The following is a 21,966-nucleotide window of genomic DNA, read 5'->3' on the forward strand; positions in this document are numbered from 1 at the left end:
TAGTGGTTTCCAGCAATTCTTTAAATTTGTGCTATGTTTTGGGATCTGTATCAGGCCCAGTACCCCTCGTACACCCTCTTTCTCCCCCTTGTGGTGGCTCTGGCTATAAAGCACCTCCACTGTGTTGCAGAAGGGAGGGGGTTGTTCTGTAAGCTGGTCCCAGGGTAACTCCACCGTCCCCAGTGTTCAGCATGCGGTCCCTGTGTCAGTATGGACCAGGCTGCTCTTCTAGGTGAGCGGTGCAGTGATTGGTTTAGTTGTATAACAGATTTGGGTTTTTCTCTCTCGCAGTGTGTGGGTGTCTACAGACCATGATGAGATTGAGAAGGTCGCTAAGCAGTATGGGGCAAAGGTTCATCGGAGGAGCCCAGAGGTGTCCCAGGATACAACCAGCTCTCTGCAGACCATACAGGAGTTCCTGCAGCATCACCCAGGTTTGACAATCATGCCACGTGTCACATGACTGCAATAATTTCACACCGAGCCGTCATATCTATGTCATGTTACCAATGTAACACCAGCAGCTCCTCCATATGAAATAGGGGAGTAACCTGCAGATCCACCACCAAAGCCTACCCCACCTTACACACAGTGTACATCTCCCTGCAGCTTAACATTTCTTCCCCATTGAATCTGACATGACATGTTTAGATCTGACATGACCGGGAGATGCAGTCACATGCAACCCCCCCCCCAGTGAAGGGTGACACATGCAGGCCCCCCCAGGAAAGGGTGACGTGTACGGACCCCCCTCCCGGTGAAGGGTGGCTCATACAGGTCCTGTAGTGGAATGCAATACCAATGCATACATCAATGCATAAAATGCTGAGTTTACATAATTAGGCTGGTCACTGAAAAGCTCTACCTGTTCTTTTCATTGGTTCCTGGATTTTATTGCTTGAGTAATCAAAAGGAACACTAAAAAGAAAACAACAATTTTATTTTAGAACACAATTGTGTTTAGAACACAATTTTCATTGGGTTTTAATTAGAATTTTGGTTGAAGTTATGGGTGTCCCTAACTTTTACTTTCAGTGTCTCTGGGATGGGTTCCTCCACCCCCACTTTTATTCACCACATTTTTTTCCACTCCAGCTCCTCCTTCCACCACAGCCAGCACTGAAATTGCTTCTCCTGATTGTTGGCAGCCAAAAGGAAGCAATGGTATCACTTCTCTGATCATGGCACAGTGGCCTTGTGTCTGTCTGATAGTACCAATCACTTGTATAGAGGAGGAGGTCACATGCTCCAATATACCCGCAAGCACTGAGTATTTAATTTAGCTGCGGAAGGGGTGGCAGAGAGCACTGGAAGGGTAAATATAAAGGGGAGCAAAATGCCCTTTTTTTTATTTTAATAATTTCACTTATAAAATGCCATTTCTGGCTCATCTGGGCCAATGTGTCCATTGCTATTTTCTCTCCAGAATTTAATCTTTTACATTATGCTGTTTTGCTGTGTTGTGATATTTTGTCAATTTTTTTCCCTGCAGAGGTGGACATAGTTGGGAACATACAAGCCACGTCTCCGTGTCTGCATCCCCGGGACCTCATCAAAGTGGCGGATATGATCCAGAGCCAGGGTTACGACTCTGTGTTCTCTGTGGTTCGGCATCACTTATTTCGCTGGAAGGAGGTGAAGGGAGGTGAGGTGTTTGTACTTTCATCATATAGTGCTAATTGTGCTTGGATGTTATCACCTTACATGATCTGATGCCAGCATGTGATTTAACTTGCCATCAGCCATGCATAATTGAAATAAGTTTGGAATAAGTTGACTTTAATGTGTGTATGTCTCAAAAAAAAATAAAAATGTATGTTGCAGGAGAGTTAACGGCTGCAGAAAACTTTAACCCAGCGTGTCGCCCTCGCCGCCAAGACTGGAACGGAGAATTGTATGAGAACGGTTCCTTTTACTTTGCCACCAGAGAGCTGATCACCAAGGGATTACTACAGGTTAGGCCCTCTTCCGTGATCACCAATCGCCTGCTGAGCTGTTGCTGTAACATGATTTTTCTGCAGTTCTGGTGGGTGGATGGATAGCTGGTGGTGAAATTATTTCTTTAAAGTGCTGTACTAAACTGCAGTAATGTCCATGATCCCATGATAACCATCCAATGATTCTGGCTCTGATTTCTTACTCTTATTTTTAGGATGGGAAGTTGGCTTACTATGAAATGAAGCCGGAATACAGTGTGGATATTGATGTAGATATTGACTGGCCCATTGCAGAGCAAAGAGTTAAAAGGTAAAATAATAAGTGAAATCCCTGGTTTGGTACCAGTTTTTAAGCCACTTGTTTGTGGAATGGACCCCCACAAGTAAAACAGAAAGCAGGTAAGGGACATTGTGATTGGACAACTTGTTGATTAAAATTAATCTGAACATGAAAAGTGAACATGGTAATTGTGCCTAAGCAGTACCATGATCTACTTTGAGTTCCTCCAGACCAATATAGGTGCACCACGTATGCTTAGGCACTTCTGTTCTGTACTCTCATAGCTGTATATCTGAAGTAGGAGAACATCCTAATGTATTAATGCTTCTGTTAGGCTAGGTTCACAGTGGTGAGGCTGCAGTGCATTTTACTATTTCCTTTTACCAGCAACAGCTGCCTTTTTAGGAGACGCTATATAGGGAATGATTAGGGGCGCCAGTGAGTGCTACTAGTACTGAACACTACTGCCAGCTGTCAGATGTGCAGATGCTGCTTCTTTGATGGCGCTGCAGTGAGAGTGTTTAGGCAGCTGGCAATGTGCCAGTCACATGTGGGATTCTGCAGTGCTGACACTAGTGTGAATCAGCCTTTTGTCCCACCTGATTTAGCATGCTATTTGGTATTTTTATTACTTTACTGATAATTGGTTTCCTTGCTGAAGTGTAAGCTGTACCTGAGGACTTGCAGTACAAGAATCTCCCTGCTTTTGCTTCATCCCTTTTATAATTTGTGATCCTCTGAAAATACAAAGCAACATTGCATCAGTAATTGCTTTACTGAATACAGTAGCTACAATTATGCACTATAGTTTACTTTTAAAATCCTCTGCCATTTATTGTCTTCTGATTTTTTTTTTAGTTATTCTGCTGTCCACCCTTTCCTGCCTTGTACAGATCTAGTAATGGTTTTTCCTCTACAGGTACGGTTATTTCGGTAAAAATCCAACGGTGGTGAAGTTGTTGGTGTGTACCATCGATGGATGTCTAACGGATGGCCGAGTCTATGTAAATCAGGAACACGAATTGATCTCCTACAGCCTGCGAGATGTAGACGGGATCCGAATGCTGCTGGACAAAGATGTAAATGTACGTCTGCCATAGGGGGACTAGGTGCCAAGCATACCATATGCAGTACTATTCAATCCTAGAGCTTGTTTAAATAAAGCTCTCCAAGGCTGGAGAGGATCCACGTTCATCAGTGAAGCTGGGCAAACCTGGAATGGATTTGGTCCAGGATTCAAAACATTTGCTAGCAAATAGCAAATTATTTTGAAGAAATCACTTCCAGGTTTGCTGAATTGCCCAGCTTCACCGATGAAAGTGTATCCTCTCCAGTCTTGGAAAGCTTTAATAAATCAGGTCCCTAGTCTGAGCCTATTGAAATAGGAAAATTTACTCCTGAACTGAACAAAGACTCTATCAGGCAGATTTTGAAGCTAAAATGATTTACCCTATAGTTATATGTGTATTTCTGGGCAAAATATTAGAACATCTAGTATATCTTAAAAACATACATTTTCTACATGTTTATCCCTGCAAAAATGCTGCAAATTCAGAACAATACCTGAGAATATCATTTGAGCTGACAGTGCTACTTTTGGTGCATTGCAGTTCCAAGTAATGTTATAGCCAAGCAGGGTTGACAACAATGTTTGGAATTTTAATGCAAGAGAGACAGATGTCAGCTCAAGACATGGAGAAATATGTATTGCATTATTGTAAAAAAAACTTCCCAGGGCTCAAGCAAGTCCCCCTGCTGTCATCAGAAATCGTAAATCTTCAGGTGCCATACCGCATGTGGCTAGCAGAGGTTGCTGTGGTCACATAGCAGAAACATATATCACATTGTATATACCATTTTGTACATATTTTGCCCAAACTATTTGTAATAGTATGTCCCAATGTCTCATCATTATATTAAACTGCACTTCTACTATCATAATAATCTTCGCCCACAACTTTGTTATAATAATATGCTCCAATATGTAATAATTCTAATCTGCCCCTCTACTTCATAATATTAAAATATATCATAAAGTTTATGGTATAGTGTATAGGATTAGTTGGGCCTATTTTTAATAGCAACTCCCAAGCAACTAGAAACTACATTTATATTGAATCTACCAATCCCCATTGGTGCCGGATAACAGATAACTTGCATATATTTAAAATTTGTTTAAATACATTTTTTCCCAGGCATGCACTTTAAAGGAAAATACACCTAATATTATTGTTCCAGAGTGGATGGACACAGATATATATCCAATAAATCAAATATTGTGTTTTGTTGGCTCACTGTTGAAAGAAACTTTTCCTTGTAGCTGGTAATAGCTCAGGTGATGGTAGGATGGTGTAAACCTACAAACCAAGTGATAACCATCTGATTCTATTTAGGTCCGCTTCATCTCTGAGAGAGACATTAGTCCATCGTTGGTGTCCAATCTGAATCTTCCATGTTTGATCAAGGCAAACGTATCCCATAAAAAGGAAGCTGTAGAGCAATGGATGGACGAGCTGGGCCTGTCTTCCTGGAGCCAGGTGGCTTATATGGGTCAGTATTGTATTTTCCAAAACTTTGCTGCCTTTTAGATATATTTTATACACTGGCCTGTGCTTGTGACACCTTGTAGGTTCCTATGACCTTGCAGTTCCTGGACCCATCAGCTTTGTTTTTCCTATTACAGAATTCTTATATAGTAATTTGTATTTCTGACCCTTCATAATGGGGAGATATTCTCACAGTAGTTTCCCTCTCCTCTCTTTTACAATTATAAGATTTCACTGCAGTATTTTCTCTCTCCACCCCTTCCACTAGGTTTTTATGATGTTGCACCATAGAACGACAATAAAACTTGGGATATGACCTACTTGTTGACATTCTTTTTTTTTTAATCACAGGTTGCAGCTATTCTGATGTGGAGTGCCTAAAGCTGGCTGGAACTTGTGGAGTTCCCGCTGACGCTTGCACAGCAGCCAAGATGACGGATAGCTTTGTCTGCCAGCATGGAGGCGGCTATGGAGCCATTCAGGAGTTTGCTGATCACATTATAACACTATTGGAGACAGGAAGATAAGTGCAGCTAGAGACTTTGATCCTGCACTTCTGGTGGGGTGATGTGTCAGCACCACATAAAGTTTACAGAGGAGAAAGTTTGGTGGAAACCAGCACAACGCCATTAGCCATATGCCCTGAAGGGGTGGAGATTGTTCGGTTCCAGAACTACCCTATTCTACCAATCGCCAATGATTTGCATCTAATTCTGTCTTTCCTCCTACAGTCCATCCTGTAGCAGAGTATATGTGATAATTTTTTGTGTTAATTTTGTTAACGGGGTAAATCAAACCCCAATTTCCTGTCTGTTGCACCTGAGATTTTAGGATGATTTTATGTTCTTTTCTCTTTACTTTTATTACATTTTATTGACCTGGAACAGACTTTCTGCTTTGCATAGGCAGTTTTTCTTATACAAATTGCTTGTCCGCCTAATTTATCATTTACCTGTTGTCCGTTTTAAACTTTTAGAAGTAAAAATCTGTCATAAGAGGGATCATAAATTACGCAGTATACATCCCCTATATTTTCTAATGAAACTTTGTCTACTTCCTTGATTTAAGGTTGAGCCCTGCCCATCCACAGTGCTCATTGAGAAGGGCTATTAGGGCATGAAAGGGGTGGGGGGTCATGCAGTGTGTTGGCACAAGTCCAGCTTTTTAGTAACAAAATGAAACCAGATTTACAGGTGCAAGGGAGAGGTTTTTTCTCTCCCACCTTGTGTCTGCTCACCTAAAGTGCATCCAGTTGGGTGCTCATACTGCACAGTGATTAGTTTTGTTGTTACAACAGCTCAAATATAAACCAAAATATAATGGTGTTTGACAATTATTTAATGCCCCCCTTAGCCTCCAGCCAGATTACTTCTCTTTGGTGGATTCGGGTGACGCCTAACTGTCCTGGTAAATGTAATTGTCCGTGATTGTGGGATATTTGATAAATAGGATGAGAAATATGCAAAGAACCTGACCTGCTATTATGTTTACAAGGCTTGGGATTGTGTTGCTGGGACTTTCATGCTGGGCCATTTTTTAAATGTATTTTTGTTGTAATTGTGGGACTTTTATTTGTGCAACGTTTTTATCTTTTGGTGGGGATATACTATAATCAACGATGGCTTGAATAACCACATAATAAAAACCCAGCCTGATGTCTAACTTGTGTCTTTGTTCTGTGTTTATTCTATGTCTTCTTCTAGTTGTAGATTCTATAGCACCTTCTTATAGGAGTATAGGAATCCTTGCTCAAGATAAAGATTGATGGCTTTAGGAACTCTGAATTGCCCTGATACAAAGCAACTCTAGACGTTAATGCCTTTTGTATTCTGTGATAGATTAGCAAGCCAACCCTTTAAAAGTAAATCAGGGACCCCCTACTGTAAATGATGTGCCTCCCGTGGAGTATGACTCATGTCCTGTACATTATATGCGCTAGTTTCTAGAATACACATTCCTTGAGTAAAACAAAGTTGTGCTTACTATGTTCTTCTCCAAGCTAAACTATGCAAACTATAACTGAAGATAATACAGATAACCCCTCCATCACTGTCCCTGCATTGGAACATTCCATCTCTCTCTGGCCCTGTCATGATTGTCAAGTCCATACTTTCATTTTATAAATGAATAATCATGATAATACTATAAGAATATAAATTAGTTTATTGAAAGAAGAAATAAAACATACATTTCTATAAAAGACACAAACTATACAGCACTACAGAATCAAAATCCTAGTTGCAAGAGAATTAGCAATGTGTTACTAAAAGTTCCAATACATATTATATATATGTATTTAATTTTATAAAAAATCTGCTGTGTAACTTTTTAGAATATTTTTGGACAAACCATTGAAATTTTTTTTTCATTGAATCTTGCTATACAGGGCATTAAGGACTCCTTCCTGGGCAGACACAGCACCACCTTGTGGATTCAGATGAGAATGCATTTGAAGGAAATAGAAGGGCCTGATTATATACCCGGTATACACTTATTAAGCTTATAAAGTTTGCACTTTATACTACACTGATGATAATAATTCATTCTTAACTGGGCTTAATCCATTACTATCAAGTGAAGGTGGGGGGGGGTCATATAAGGAGTTATATTCCCCTTTTTTTTTGCTTTTTGATATTGCAGTTGATGGGGTAAGACAGCTGTGTATAAGGAGGGTCTGGGGTTTTAAGGTGTCATATGGCCACCCAGCTGTTGCATCCCAGAGGCTGTGACCACCATTGTAAACCCCTGAGGAGTCCCACTAAAGGGTGGAGGTATTCTTTAAACATTGTCTGTGCATCTGCCTTGTCTTTGACCTTTTAGGTGCCAATCTTCCTGGTGTGGGGTATTGGAGGAAGTATTTTGGTAACATTACAGTCCGATCCGTAGGCAGCATGCTCAGTTATCATAGTGGATGTGTTTGGCCAGACAGCTTGTGTTCATCTTGGTGTTGTAGAGCTCATCGAACAGCCGGTTCTGCTTGGTGGAGAAATACTGTTTCCAGTCCCCGACAGTGCCTGTGACAGGAGATAATTCACTTATTACAAAAAGGAATAAATAATACCATTGTAGCAAGTCACATAGTAAGAGGGTAATGCAGGGTCTGATTTTAGGAAGTCAGTTAGTAAAAGCCCTGTGACCGGGATCAGTCACATGGGGACTGTAGGGTCAGGGAGAAGTCCTGGTCTGCCCAGGATAGGAGGTCACTCACCTTTTCGGAAAATAAGTCTGCGGTTGGAGGTCAGCGAGCAGACCGTGTGATTTGGGTCATTGATTTCTTTCTCCACGTTGTTCTTCATCTCGGAAAATGAGGTTTTCTTGCAGATCTCATTTATTTCATTGTCGTTGAGGTTTATCCCCAGGTAAGAGCTGATCCTTCTCACTGACTTGAACGGATTCTGAAAGGAAGGGTTAAAAGGATTGAGTTGCAGGGATTTTACAACCTTTTACTTTTCTGGTGTCACTATTAGTCACTAGAGCTCTGGCCTCTGATTGGCTGCTAGCAGTTAATGTATATGTTTTTGACATTTTTTTATGGGGATGTAACATTCTGTAATAAATGGGGCTGGTCTGGTAAGGGATCCAGGATTAGATGTTGCAGGGGGACTGACTATTACATTTCCACAGGTCACATACTGGCCTGCGGCATGTCAATCATCTCCGGCTACACCTAGTCCTGCACTTTGCTTTCTGGATTGACAGCTTCCACTGTGATCTGCAGTGTCTGGTAAGGGGAGTATGTGAGATATGACAGCTCAGTCAGAAGGGTAAATATAGTTTTATGTTTATTCTATGATACTTGTGCATCATAAACCTAGAATTAGTACTTGTCTAGATTGACATATAAATGTCTTTACTTGTATTATGAACAATAATGCTGCTCACTCTCTCATACCTAGAGATACCTGAAGAATAGTCAAATAAATCGAATGTGAAATCTAATCATGAAAACATGGACCAGCAATAAAGAAAAACTATGAAGGTCTCATCATACATATTGCTTTCAGGTAAATGTTACAATAACTAATTGTGATTTGCCCCACTGGCTGCATAGTAACCATTAAGTTAAATTACTTAGTCATAACATACAGAATTGTTGGAATCTACAAATGAATTCGTAGTCAGACAAACCTTTTTCATGGATTCGTAGTGAAGGAAGAGAGTCCCCATCTCGTTCCTGTGCTCCTCCCAGCTCAGGATGTGGTCAAACCAGGATCCACATACAACTGCAATACACACAGGTAGATCAGTTACCTTCATAATACCTTCCAATGCTGAATATTACTCTCCAATACAGTTTATATCTTCCACAATACTGATTATTACTTTCCGATACAGTTTATAAACTCTTCAATACTGAATATTTCCTCTCCAATACTGTTTATTACTTTGCAATATTAATGATTACTTTCAAGTAATGATTATTACTCTTCCCTATTAATTATTACACTCCAATACTATTTATTCCCCCTCCCATCTGCAGAGCTGGATTATCAGCAATTGGCGTATCATATACTGCAGTCAGCCCGTTACATAACCATCTTTTTATTATCGGAAGACTCTCCAGTAATAAGATGTCACCCTGATCAAGGTCAGGACCACGTTATTATCAGTGTGAGACCTTTGGACAGAAGCTTGGTGCCCAAATCTTATATAATGGGGAGCAGACACTTTTGTCCCAAGGACATCAAGTTCGGTGTATTATCTTTATAGCACTCTGTTCTCAGAATCATGAGATCAGACACCTTAACTCCCATTCCTAATTTGAGTTATAACACAATGGTGTATTGGCTTCACTTCAATCCCAGATTATAAATCCTGGGGTGATAAGGATGGAGTTACGAAGCCCTTCATATCAACCCCGTCATCTAATTACTGGGGGTGAGACTGCTAATATGCCCATGGCCACCCTCACCTTCACTCCTGAAATTTAGGAAATGAGTAGCTGCTGTGAAGTCATTGTGCCAACTACAGTAATAAATAAAACTAGATTTATAGGCAAAACCAAATTTACCTCCCCTCATATAATATTATTAATATTATTATTAGTAAACGGGATTTATATAGCTCCAACATATTACGCAGCGCTATACATTACATAGGGGTTGCAAATGACAGACAGTGACACAGGAGGAGAGGACCCTGCCCAGAGGAGCTTACAATTTAGGAGATGAAAATAATTGTAATAATGCACAAAATACACATCAGACATAATTCTGCAGCATGAACAATATTCATTATCAATCACCTTGTCCATGAAGGAACATATCGAAGTAGGTGCTCCACACATCAATGGTGGGCAAGTTAGGGTTTTCTCTGTAGTAATGGAATAAAGAGACGGCTGTGTCCTTGGGGTTCCGGACAATGTAGATAGCCTAAAAAAGAAGGCACAGGTAAATTATCATAGTAGTATCAATTTATGTACTAATTATTTTGCAACTAGTAGAATTAAATTATTACTAATTTTATATGTCACGAATCAATGACATTCCAGCCTATAAACCCTTCACTGAAAATATAAAATGTGCCGGAGGCTTCCTTTGCACCTAATTACCTCTGGAATTGTCAATTCTTGAAACATTACCACACATGGCCACAAGAGGACAATCTGCCACCTTCATTATGCCAAAGAAAGTGTACATTACATCCAAACCTTATTCCCAATAAACTGCAGAAATATTCTTTTAGAAAGCGAGGACATTTACCAGCCGCTTAGCCATATGGCCTTTAGTTAACTGCAGTCAAGGAGTTAAAGCGGAACTCCAGATAAAACCTATGTTTGTTTTTAGTTATGAATAGAACGGGAAAGTAATGCACTGGGCATGTTAGAATGTGACATGGTATCACCAGGATTGCCACAATATTTTAACCCAGATCTCCTTTTCCAGTCTTGATAAAGAGGGTTCAATTGCACCCCCTATACCAGGAAAAGCGTTGGGTTTTCACTGTGATATATACATTTAATGTAGATTTGTGACTATACCTTGGCTAAATGTAGAGGATGTCACCTAGAGGGCCATGTCAGGGCCCATTATTCACCTCACAAAAGCTGTCACATGATACTAGATTTGTTGCCTACCCTAGGGTCCTGTACCCCTTTCCCTCAATAAAGCAATAAAAGCCCAATCAGGGTTTCTATTCCATCTACTCTCTTTCCAAAACTAAATATTTAAAAAGACAGAGTTGCCATTTTTTTTTTCCTTTGCCTAAAACATAAACATATAAGGATGAGAATAGGATTTTGGGATACATTGCCACCAATGGCCACCAGAATAGATCCTTATAACCCTTTGCCCCTCATATAAGCAACTAGATATCATCCTTTAACACATCTACATGTAATGCCCTCCATGCCTCACCTTGCATTTCTTGGCCTTGAAGTCCTGGGGCAGCATGTCATAGTTCAGGTGTGTTGGGATGATCCTCTTGGTTGTGATGTTGTTCATCTCTTCCAATTTGGAAACGTCTCCAAACTCAATGGGTGAGGTGAGGGTGACCTTGGAAGTGTAGAGATGTTTCATGATCTCAGCAAGCCAGTGTGTACCTGGGTGACCAAGGGTTAACAATGAGTATTGTCCAATATATAAAGTAGTGACAGTTTAAAGGAAACATATCAACCTTTGCAATTTGTAAGGCCAACTCTTTGCGAGCCAGAACAAATATACTGATCTGGAGTGTGATTTTTTCAAAATATAAGGACATGACCTCATCCATAATAAAAAATAGATTATTGCTTTACATATACTTTAATAGTATGGAGTGAAACCTAGAGCTGATATGCAGAGGTGTGGATTTCCTCGCACTTACTTTCACTGTAATACAAAAATATTGCTGTAAGTGACCCTCCTGTTCCATTAAAGCCATTAAAATATATATATATAAAAGAAGCATCCCGCCAGGGGGAACAGGAACAGTTCATGTCACAGCAATAATCTAAGTGTCACCAAGAAAAGGATTGAATGGAAACCTCTCCCATGGAAACACACACGACATAAAATATGGGAAACAAGTTCAACCTTCTTCTAAAAGAAAAGTTCTGTTCCTCTAAAATTCTTATCATTCATTTTGTGCTTCTCAAATTTATGGTTAAAAACTCAAAAAAAAAATAAATTCTTCTCTTTTACCAGCTCACTAATAACTTTGATTTTCATGAAGCAGACGGCGCTGATCCCTACAACATCAGGTACATTATGCTGAAATGTTTCCAAATATTTCTAAAATAATGCCAATGTTTTTAAAATAATTGAGAGGAGATAGAACAGCATGGATTACCAGATTTAGGATATGAGACCAGAAGGATGTCATCTTCACGGGCCTGGAAGAAGTCCAGAGATTTCAGGAGCTCGGCGGAGGAGCGCGTAGTGAAGGGGATTCCGTTGAAGACGTGGATGAGGTCACTGTGGATGGACATGGTGGGGACTGGAGCTCAGGTTGGTTGTCAGATGCCCTGCTGAGATGCAACAGTACCCAAGGCCGGCACCTGGGGTTCTTATACAGGTAGCCGGAGGCAGTCACTGGGCTGCACCCAATTCTTTGATTACAAACACAAACTTATCAGCAAATTTTATGATCCTTTTACGGCTTACTAATTACTAACGATCGAATGATTTCTAATCAAATAATAAAACATTTCACTAATGAATGATTGTTGAACCCTTATATAACAAGTCCATATATGTATCAATACAGAAAACTCTTTGACCCTATATAGGGGCCCTTATCAGCGATATGTGAAATAAGTTTCCCAGTATCTCAGTGCTAAGAATCCTGCTCAGGAATTGTGATAAAAAGAACAAAAATCAATAGAGACAAAAGAAAAAAAAGATGTTTATTCCAGCCCTGAGCGCAGTAAAGGACTCACACCAGACAAAATGATGATTGGTAAATCAGCTGCGTCACGGTGATTGCAGCATAAGTAAGCATCTGGCATTATATATTGTCCCCCGTCCATTTAATTTATGCTCGCCAGACTCAATGACAACAAACAAACAAAAATGTATAAATAATAATTTACAGGAGTGACATCATTAGTAGGAAGAATATTATACATTACATTATGCGGCATCGTCATTCTCCTGATTTTGTTTATTGTACAAATATGGCATCACTGCTTTCCAGATATAAATTATATTATACAGGAGTGACATCATCATGAATTATAAATTAGTTAGATTATACAGGATCAGGATCACTGCACTTCAGGTATGTTTTATTTTATAGAAGTGATATCTATTATACAGCAATGACATTGCCATTCACTAGGTATAAGTTATAGTATAAGGCAATGGCATTACTGCTCTCCAAATATGTTATACAAGAGTGGTATAATCAATAAATTATACAGCAGTGACATCACTACTCTCCAAATAAGTTACAGTATGAGTGACATCACTGCTCTATAGATATAAGTTAGATATCAGATATAGGTTATATTGTAAAGGAGGGACATCCCGGCTCTAAAGATTGTTATATATCAGATAGAGGTTATATTATACAGGAGTGACATCACAGCACTAAAGATATGAATTATATATCAGAGAGCAGTAATTCCCCTGTACAAAGCATTGGTCAGACCACATCTGGAATATGCAGTCCAGTTTTGGGCACCAGTTAACAAAAAGGACATTGTGGAATTGGAGAGAGTGCAGAGAAGAGCAACTAAACTAATAAGAGGAATGGAGGAGCTCAGCTATGAGGAGAGATTAGCGGAACTGAATCATTTCTCCCTTAAGAGGAGAAGTATAAGGGGGGATAAGATCACCCTGTATAAATATATAAATGATCCATATAGAGAACTTTCTTCCCAAATATTCACTGTGAAATCATTACAATGGAGCATTCTTTGCGTCTGGAGGAAAAGAAGTTTAAGCTCCGGATAAGGAAGGGAAGTAGTTTCAGCAAGTTTCATAGATTGCTTTTGGAAAAAGCTAGATGCTTCTCTAGAAGCACAGAATATAACTGGGTATTAAAGCTTTAAAGTAAAGATAACAGACCGTTGATCCAGGGAACATCCAATTGCCTCATGGAATCAGGAAGGATTTTTTTTTCCCTCATTGAAGCAAAATATACCAAGGGTATTTTTTTGCCTTCCTTTGAACCAACTATGTCTATAGGGTTTTTATCTGGGATATGTTTATTTCCCTAGTGGTTGAACTTGATGGGCGTTATATTATACAGGAGTGAGATCACGGCTCCAAAGATATAAGTTATATTTCAGATATGTTATATTATACAGGAGGGACATCACGGCTCTAAAGATATGTTATATATCAGATATAGGTTATAATATACAGAAATGACATCACTGCTCTAATGATATAAAGTATATATCAGATATAGGTTAAATTATACAGGAGGGACATCACGGCTCTAAAGATATAAGTTATATATGATATAGGTTATATTATACAGAAATTATATCACTGCTCTAATGATATAAAGTATATATCAGATATAGGTTATAATATACAGGAGGGACATCACAGCTCTAAAGATATAAGTTATATATCAGATATAGGTTTTAATATACAGAAATGACATCACTGCTCCAATGATATAAAGTATATATCAGATATAGGTTATATTATACAGGAGGGACATCACAGCTCTAAAGATATAAGTTATATATCAGATATAGGTTTTATTATACAGAAATGACATCACTGCTCCAATGATATGAGGTATATATATCAGATATAGGTTATATTTTACAGAAGGGACATCACAGCTCTAAAGATATAAGTTATTTATCAGATTTAGGTTATATTATACAGAAGTGACATTTTTTGTACAGAAGCAAAATTAGCGCTCTCCAGATTCAGAGCCCCGTACAGACATCAGATTTCAGTGATCTTTCCTGATTATTTTCAGTGATAGATGAATGAATGATTCTGCTGTATGGAGAGCGGAGTGGGGGGACAAGTGGCTCATTACAGACATTAATGGTCATTCTTGACTGGTCACTCATCAATCAACCCACAAGTCAAGGGATCACTGTATATACGCTAGATTTCCATCTGAGGGAGACTATTCTTCTCAGGCAGCAATCATCTGGTATGTGTATGTATGTTATATATACAGGAGTGACATCAGTGCTCCCCAGATATGTTATAGAGAAGAATCATCAGCAATCTCCAGGTGGACGGTCTATTTTACAGAGGTGATATTATTATTAAAATCATTGTTAATATTTTTATTTTAGTTTTTATATAACACCTCTTTCATTGCTGTCCATTGGTAAGAATGTCACCCTTACAGATCAGATCATTAGTGGCACCGGACCTGAGAAGTACAAACTGCTCTTTGCTCAGGGAGCCCCCAGCAACCTCTGTAGGAAGCCTGATTGAAAAACACTGATCCAAGGCATCATTATTCCCCAGATATAATACAGGAATGTCATTTTCCTGATGATTCTTTCCTCTGCAGTACAACTGTACAGTATGCCCTTCCTGCAAACTAATGATGACTGGTGTTGATAATTCATGTTATTTTGGATATTGAAAATTATTTCCCTATACCATTAAGTCCTCAGTGTAAAGTAGACAATCTTTTTATTTGATGTGTATCTAGCTGTATTAGTCTCATTATCATCCTCATAACAGATTTCACCATTTTGGGGTTTTCATGGCTTATTTAGTCATTGCTGGGGATTATCTTGTCTGTTGACTCACAGCTCTGCTAACATTTCTGCAGGAACTTGTAGCAAGCAATGGCTTTTAATAAACTGATTATTGTCCCTTATGATCTGTCAATAACAGCTCGATATCAGCTCTCTGTAACTGTTTCACGGTGCCAAACTCCAGCCCTGGTAATTAGTTCTCTGCCTTACAACATTTCCTTATGGTTAAGATTCACACTGACTCAATTTCCATCAAGAATTGAACAAAAAAATTGTGAAGATGTATTAATATTACAAAATCATCCTTTCTTTCTGCGAGTTCGAATCTTAACCTCCTGGGCGTTACACTGATGTCTAGATTTCTGTTCCAAAAGCGGTACACTGTTTTTCATGAATTTTTTTTTTTTAAATTGTAGACCTGTAACTTACAGAAATATGTCGGAACAAGGGTCTAGTACATATCATGAATATAAAAATGTTTGAAACACGCACCGACGCATGCAGCGACGTCACCGGAAAACCACGGTGATCGTCACTGCACTCGCCGGATGAAGACTAAAGACAGAAGACGTCTCCGGAGGAGCTGCGGGGAGAAGGTGAGTATTTTTTTTTTCGATCGACGCTGGAACAGAACGGATCACTGCAGCAGGGACCAGGTAAGTGATTGGGATTTAGACAGTGAGAAAAGTTCGGGTTTATCATGTTTTTGCAAAATCGATAGACCCGAACCAAGGTCGGGTTTACCGGCCAGGTGGTTAAAATGGTTTGTTTGTTATTATCTCAGTGAGCTGTACATTGACACTTCATATGAGTCACAGGGTGACCTGGCATACAGACTGCCATCACATTACATTGTATGCCGTGCTAGCTTTGCTAGCTGGGAGATTCATTCTTTCTCATTGGGCCTGATTTATTAAAACTCTCCAAAGCTGGAGAGTTTCATTGGTGAAGCTGAGTGATCCAGCAAACCTGGAATGGATCCGGTCCAAAATTCAAAACATTTACCAGCAAATAGCAAATTACTTTGAAGAAATACAATCCAGGTTTGCTGGATAACCCAGCTTCACTGATGAAAGTGTATCCGTTCCAGCTATAGGGAGCTTTAATAAACCCATTCCATTGTCTGATCACCAATGTCACCAGGACAATACAGAATTTTAAGTTACGGCACAGGAATAGGAACGCTTCCCGTGGTGACAGGGGGACCCTTGCTTTTGTAACTATTGTCTAAGAGAAAGATATACTTCACTTTCATAAAAAGTTCAGTTACTTCCATGTTTTCTTTTAGTTTTTATAATCCCTGCTTATCCTGCCATAAAGGCCCTTGCTTATGTATCTGGGTGGCAAGGCTTTGTCCCTGTGTTTCATCTTTACATCTCATTACTGCAGATCTCCTTCTTTCTCTCAGACGTTTCCTCCGAGCTGGCTTCCTGATAGTGACAATGGATATCCTTGCCTGTGCAATGTGTGTTGGCACAACAAGTTGCTGGGGGTGACAAAACAAGCGCACAGTTGGAAGACAGGGGCAGAATATTGTAGAATTTTTATAGCAAGAGTCCGAATATGGTCCATTAAGGATTCAACGAGCTGCAGATTAAAAAAAATGACCCTTTGATTTGAAAGTTTAAACTTATATGCAATTGTGAAAAATTGTGTTTACCATTAAATATGATTTATCATTTTTGTCTTTCTTTCTATTCCGTTTTATTTATTTGCAATAACAGAGTTCATTCTTTTTTTTTTCAATTTACAAAATATTACAAAAGCTAATTTCTTATATTGAATGAGCTTCATCACCTTCAACCCAACCTCTCTCTAACCACCCCTCCACCTGCCCCTGTAGCTGGTGAATCCATGGGTGAATAGAGTATAGGATTATAACTGTCACCGAGCACCTTGGCAGTGAGGAGTTAATGTCACCTATAGGTGGATGTGATCCCTGTGAGCAGAGTACAGCAAATACAGCAAGGTGTGAATTTTCACTATCTACAAACATAACTTCCTTCCTGAATTCACTATGACCTCTGAACCATAGAACTGCTGAGTTTTCCATACAGCAGATAAAATGCTTTCACTGTTTTTGGAGATATCCACAACATCTGACCAACATGCTGCTATTACTGTGATGATATTATCTATAGTCGGTGGACCACAAGTGTCAGCATGACCAACTGGCCCTTCAATAAGTATACAACTGTCTAGGATTTGTAAGGACTCTCCATCTTTCACATCCAAATCTCTTTGTCCTTCCTCCTTTTTGGATGGACACATACACCTCTATAAAATATGTTTTATTTAACAACAATAAATGTCATTTTGCACCATACCTTACATCGAGCTTCTAATATTTTCAGTCTGGTATATTTAAAAGCCAGTATTTAAAAATGTATTTCTACTTTTTGGTTTAACCAAGCATAAGGTGTCCAAAATTGGGTCATGGCAGGGTTGTGTCATCTACCTACATACGATGTTCTAAATAGTGTCTCCCTATCTCCCATAGTTGTGTGGGGCACAGATGTGACCTTTATTCTGAAAACATTAATTCTCCTGTAATATACAACTTGTATCTGGAGAATGATGTGACACCTGTGTTATTATTTACTGTAGATCAGGGGTGTCACTTCTGTATATTATAATATAAATCTGGAGATCAGGGGTGTCACTGCTATATCCTTTAATATAAATCTGGAGATCGGTGGTGTCACTGCTATATGTTTTAATATAAATCTGGAGATCAGGGGTGTCACTGCTATATCTTATAATATAAATCTGGAGATCAGGGGTGTCATTGCTATATCCTATAATATAAATCTGAAGATCAGTGGTGTCACTTCTGTATATTATAATATAAATCTGGAGATCAGGGGTGTCACTTCTGTATAATATAATATAAATCTGGAGAATAGGGGTGTCACTGCTATATCTTATAAAATAAATCTGGAGATCAGGGGTGCCATTGCTATATCTTATATTATAAATCTGGAGATCAGGGGTGTCACTGCTAAATCCTAAAATATAAATCTGGAGATCAGTGGTGTCACTGCTAAATCCTAAAATATAAATCTGGAGATCAGGGGTGAAATCTGGAGATCAGGGGTGTCACTGCTATATCTTAAAATATAAATCTGGAGATCAGTGGTGTCACTTCTGTATAATATAAAATAAATCTGGATATCAGGGGTGTCACTTCTGTATATTATAATATAGGTAAATCTGTAGATCAGGGGTGTCACTGCTATATCTTATAATAAAGATCTGGAGATCAGGGGTGTCACTGCTAAATCCTAAAATATAAATCTGGAGATCAGCGATGTCACTGTTTTATCCTACAATATAAATCTGGAGATCAGGGGTGTCACTGCCATATGTTATAATATATATCTGGATACCGGTGGTATTATATTGTAAAATTTAATTTAAACTTAGAGATTGGTGTCATTAATGTATATTATAACTGATATCTGTAGAGTGGTAATGACTCTTCTGTAGAATAAAATTACAGTATATCCGGAGTTAGTTTATACGGGAGTTTAATATAACCTATATCTGAAAGGTGTGATGTCACTTCAGCATAATATAACTTATATATGAAAAAGTGTTATATAATTTCTGTAATACAGTATATATAAAGTTGTTTTATTTAGGGGTTATATAATATAGCTTGTATAATTTGAGTTACAGAATGGTTGTCACTTCTGTATATTTTATTAATATCTGGAGAGTGGTGATATCACTTCTGTATAGTATAAAATATATATGAATAGGATTAATGTCATTCCTGTATGATAAACCTTATATCTGGAGAATGGTGATGTCACTTCTGTTTTTTATAACTTTTAGTATATCTGGAGTTATTGTATACATGAGTTTACTCTAACTTGAATAATAACATATATCCGAATAGGAATACTGTCACTTGTGTGATAACTTTATAACTAAGTAAGTTATAACTTATATCTGACTAGGAGTCATGTCACTTCTGTATAATATACCTTATATCTGATTAGGAGTCATGTCATTTCTGTCTAATATTACTTATATCTGATTAGGAGTCATGTCAATTCTGTATAATATAACATATCTGATTAGGAGTCATGTCATTTCTGTATAATATAACATATCTGATTAGGAGTCATGTCGCTTCTGTATAATATTACTTTTATCTGATTAGGAGTCATGTCACTTTTGTATAATATACCTTACAGTATATCTGGAGTTATTTTATACATAAGTTTACTATAACTTGTTTGATACTATTCATCTGAATAGGAATGATGTTACTTCTGTGTAATACAATATTATCAAATGAGTGGTGATATCACTTCTGTATGATATACCTTATATCTGAATAGGAGTGATGTCACTTCTGTATAATATATTTACAGTATATCTGGAACTTGTATAATAACTTGTCACCCCTGTATACCATAACTTATATTTTGAAGAATAATGATGTCATGCCTGAATATTATCAGTTGATTATCTGCAGAGCAATGATGAATGAAATGTTTAAACTCTCCTCCATTGCTTCTGATCTACGAGTGAGTAGATTATGTGAAATAGAACATTATATGACAAATGTCTGTGTTGCAGTCAGCGTGACATAGCTGTATCAATAATCTTTTTATTACGATTCATCTAGGTTGGTACAAGTACTTTATTGCTATGAGAAGCCGTAATTTAATTTCCTGCAAGATATAACATAGATATGAAGAACGCTGATATCAACCCTGTGCATGACATCAGCAAGTAGTCTGAGCGGGATGGTGTGACATCACAGAAGGTAATATTGTGCAGTCTACAGGTGTGACATAGCAGAATGATAGGCACATGGTCTGTATGGAGTCAGCTATTCTGCTTAAACTTGGCACATCCCCTATCAAATGCAGAGCTGGCAAGTTTATCAGGTTGTACTTAATAGGTTCAATTACCTAAACAGACCAATTCATTCCCTGTAATGAATTGAACAGGGAGGGGGATCTTTCTGATTCTGTAGCTTTGATGGTAACAAGAACAATCATACTGCTAAATTCACATTGCAGGTGTTGAAGCCAGAGGATTAGTAAGACAGCCATCTATGTAACTTACATTTCCAGAACCCCAGCCATGTCTTTCTTTGTATTTCGCTCACTCTTGAATTTTCCATTAGAGCTCAGAAAGACTTCAATCCACTGTCATAGTCACTGATGTTAATCTTTGCTGCAGATCGGCCTCGCTGTGTAATTTTTAGACATTTCTGTGGGTTTGTTGTGACATGTTGATAGAGAAGATGTCATCCTTATCCGCACATCATTACAGGTTTTATAGTGCACGTCTGCCTCCTCTGTGATATAAATAGGTGAAGTGTTCTAGATATGGCACTGTTTGGGGAATAGATACTTACTGCTTATTTTTAGGTCTCAGTAACAGCAAATGATCTGTGAATTCAGAAGGGACAATCGTTCAGTTAGTAGACTTGCTGGGCCCCTGAAATTACCCTTTCCTTCCATTGGAGGAATGATGTGATGGGCCACGCTTCCCACTGTGACCCACGGCTGATTTTCCATGTAAGAAAATGGTGCAAAATATTTTATTGCCCCCAATGCACTGTTATAGTAATAGTCAATGCACCCCCATAGCAGTGCACCACATCATTGCATCATTCATTGTTTTGCACCATGTAAAAAAAAAATTGGGTCATGTTGGCCTTTATCGGAAAAAAATTAGTAGTGCCAACACATTGCAGAAACAAATATGAGTCAGCGATAAAAATAAAATTGTTGGTCATTATAAAGTAATGTCTTCATTATATGCAGCTCTACCCTTCCTAGTAAATTGCTGTGTAAATGAAACAATTATTGTTTCTGCACACTCAGAGTCCAATAGAAAACAAATCTCTCACCTTTACCCCGTGACGTAAAGACACACCAAATATTTAGACTTCAATGAAATACTAGATCTGGTGGTTATTAAATGGTTGACGATTTTCCTATTTTTTGACACTGAAAAAAAATTTTCACTGGACTGATTTATATTATAGCGGGACTACAAACTGTAAATACCTAGGTAAAACAAAAAAAAAGTTAAGCAATGAGATTAAAGGAGATCGAAATGTGTAACTTAATCATGACAAAGACATGTCATGACAAATCATAACAGAAATCTGTAGATTGGTGGCTATGGGTACTAGTCCCTTATCCCTGTTCAGGTTCAGAGCTGGGCTGGCATTTTGGTTGTGGCTGATCACCATTGAAGTCAATGAAGAAGAAATGATGGTGGTTTGGTATGTCTCAAAGATGAGAGTTTAATAGCTGCCAATTGCATCAAAATGTCATGGGAAGATCTCTAATTGTCCCAGGAACATTGTGTTGAGTGAAATGAACAATGGTAGGGAGCATCCAATTTATGTGGCTTGGACGTTAACATGGGAAAGATGGAAATGCTTTATTTACAGCTCTCCGGGGTCTCTAAATTCTGCTAACGAATCACAAAGGGTCATTTATTTATTGGCTTGTAGAAGGATTTTAAGCTAGAAGCAATATTGATTTCACATTAGGCATGTGCCACAAAAAATTGGAGATTTAGGCCCATGGGTTTGTTGGTTAAAAG

The 21,966-nt window shown here is 38.4% G+C and overlaps 2 protein-coding genes across 3 annotated transcripts in view; one reads left to right on the forward strand and one right to left on the reverse strand.

Annotated features, from left to right (window-relative positions):
- Positions 1 to 6,425, forward strand: part of CMAS (cytidine monophosphate N-acetylneuraminic acid synthetase) — an 8,290-nt gene extending 1,865 nt beyond the window's left edge. The window contains exons 2-8 of the mRNA XM_072399910.1: positions 292 to 434; positions 1,493 to 1,645; positions 1,825 to 1,955; positions 2,153 to 2,247; positions 3,137 to 3,302; positions 4,611 to 4,767; positions 5,115 to 6,425. Of these exons, the coding sequence (XP_072256011.1) occupies positions 292 to 434; positions 1,493 to 1,645; positions 1,825 to 1,955; positions 2,153 to 2,247; positions 3,137 to 3,302; positions 4,611 to 4,767; positions 5,115 to 5,290 (1,021 nt within the window). The 3' untranslated portion in view covers positions 5,291 to 6,425. The remainder of the gene's footprint in view (positions 1 to 291; positions 435 to 1,492; positions 1,646 to 1,824; positions 1,956 to 2,152; positions 2,248 to 3,136; positions 3,303 to 4,610; positions 4,768 to 5,114) is intronic.
- Positions 6,426 to 6,903: 478 nt separating this feature from the next.
- On the reverse strand, positions 6,904 to 20,609 carry LOC140323126 (sulfotransferase 6B1-like). 2 transcript variants are annotated; one of them, XM_072399912.1, is made up of 7 exons: positions 20,467 to 20,605; positions 12,033 to 12,291; positions 11,120 to 11,304; positions 10,009 to 10,135; positions 8,892 to 8,986; positions 7,972 to 8,158; positions 6,904 to 7,777 (listed from the first exon to the last, which is right to left on the reverse strand). In XM_072399912.1, exons 2-7 carry the CDS (start codon positions 12,169 to 12,171, stop codon positions 7,659 to 7,661), a joined length of 852 nt encoding a protein of 283 aa, XP_072256013.1. In that variant the 5' UTR covers positions 12,172 to 12,291; positions 20,467 to 20,605; the 3' UTR covers positions 6,904 to 7,658. The 2 variants fall into 2 exon arrangements, with proteins under 2 accessions (XP_072256013.1, XP_072256014.1); XM_072399913.1 differs by lacking the exon at positions 12,033 to 12,291 and having other exon boundaries at positions 20,467 to 20,609.
- Between the last annotated feature and the right edge of the window lie 1,357 nt (positions 20,610 to 21,966).

The sequence above is a fragment of the Pyxicephalus adspersus genome, chromosome 2 (genome assembly GCF_032062135.1).
Source record: "Pyxicephalus adspersus chromosome 2, UCB_Pads_2.0, whole genome shotgun sequence".
Lineage (NCBI taxonomy): Eukaryota > Metazoa > Chordata > Amphibia > Anura > Pyxicephalidae > Pyxicephalus > Pyxicephalus adspersus.

Coding starts and splice junctions, on each gene's coding strand:
- LOC140323126 (XM_072399912.1), bottom strand. CDS start 12,171: ATGTCCATCCACAGTGACCTCATCCACGTCTTCAACGGAATCCCCTTC. Junction 11,305..12,032: donor GGTCTCATATCCTAAATCTG/GTAATCCATGCT, acceptor TTGGTCACCCAG/GTACACACTGGCTTGCTGAG. Junction 10,136..11,119: donor TCAAGGCCAAGAAATGCAAG/GTGAGGCATGGA, acceptor CTTCTTTTTTAG/GCTATCTACATTGTCCGGAA.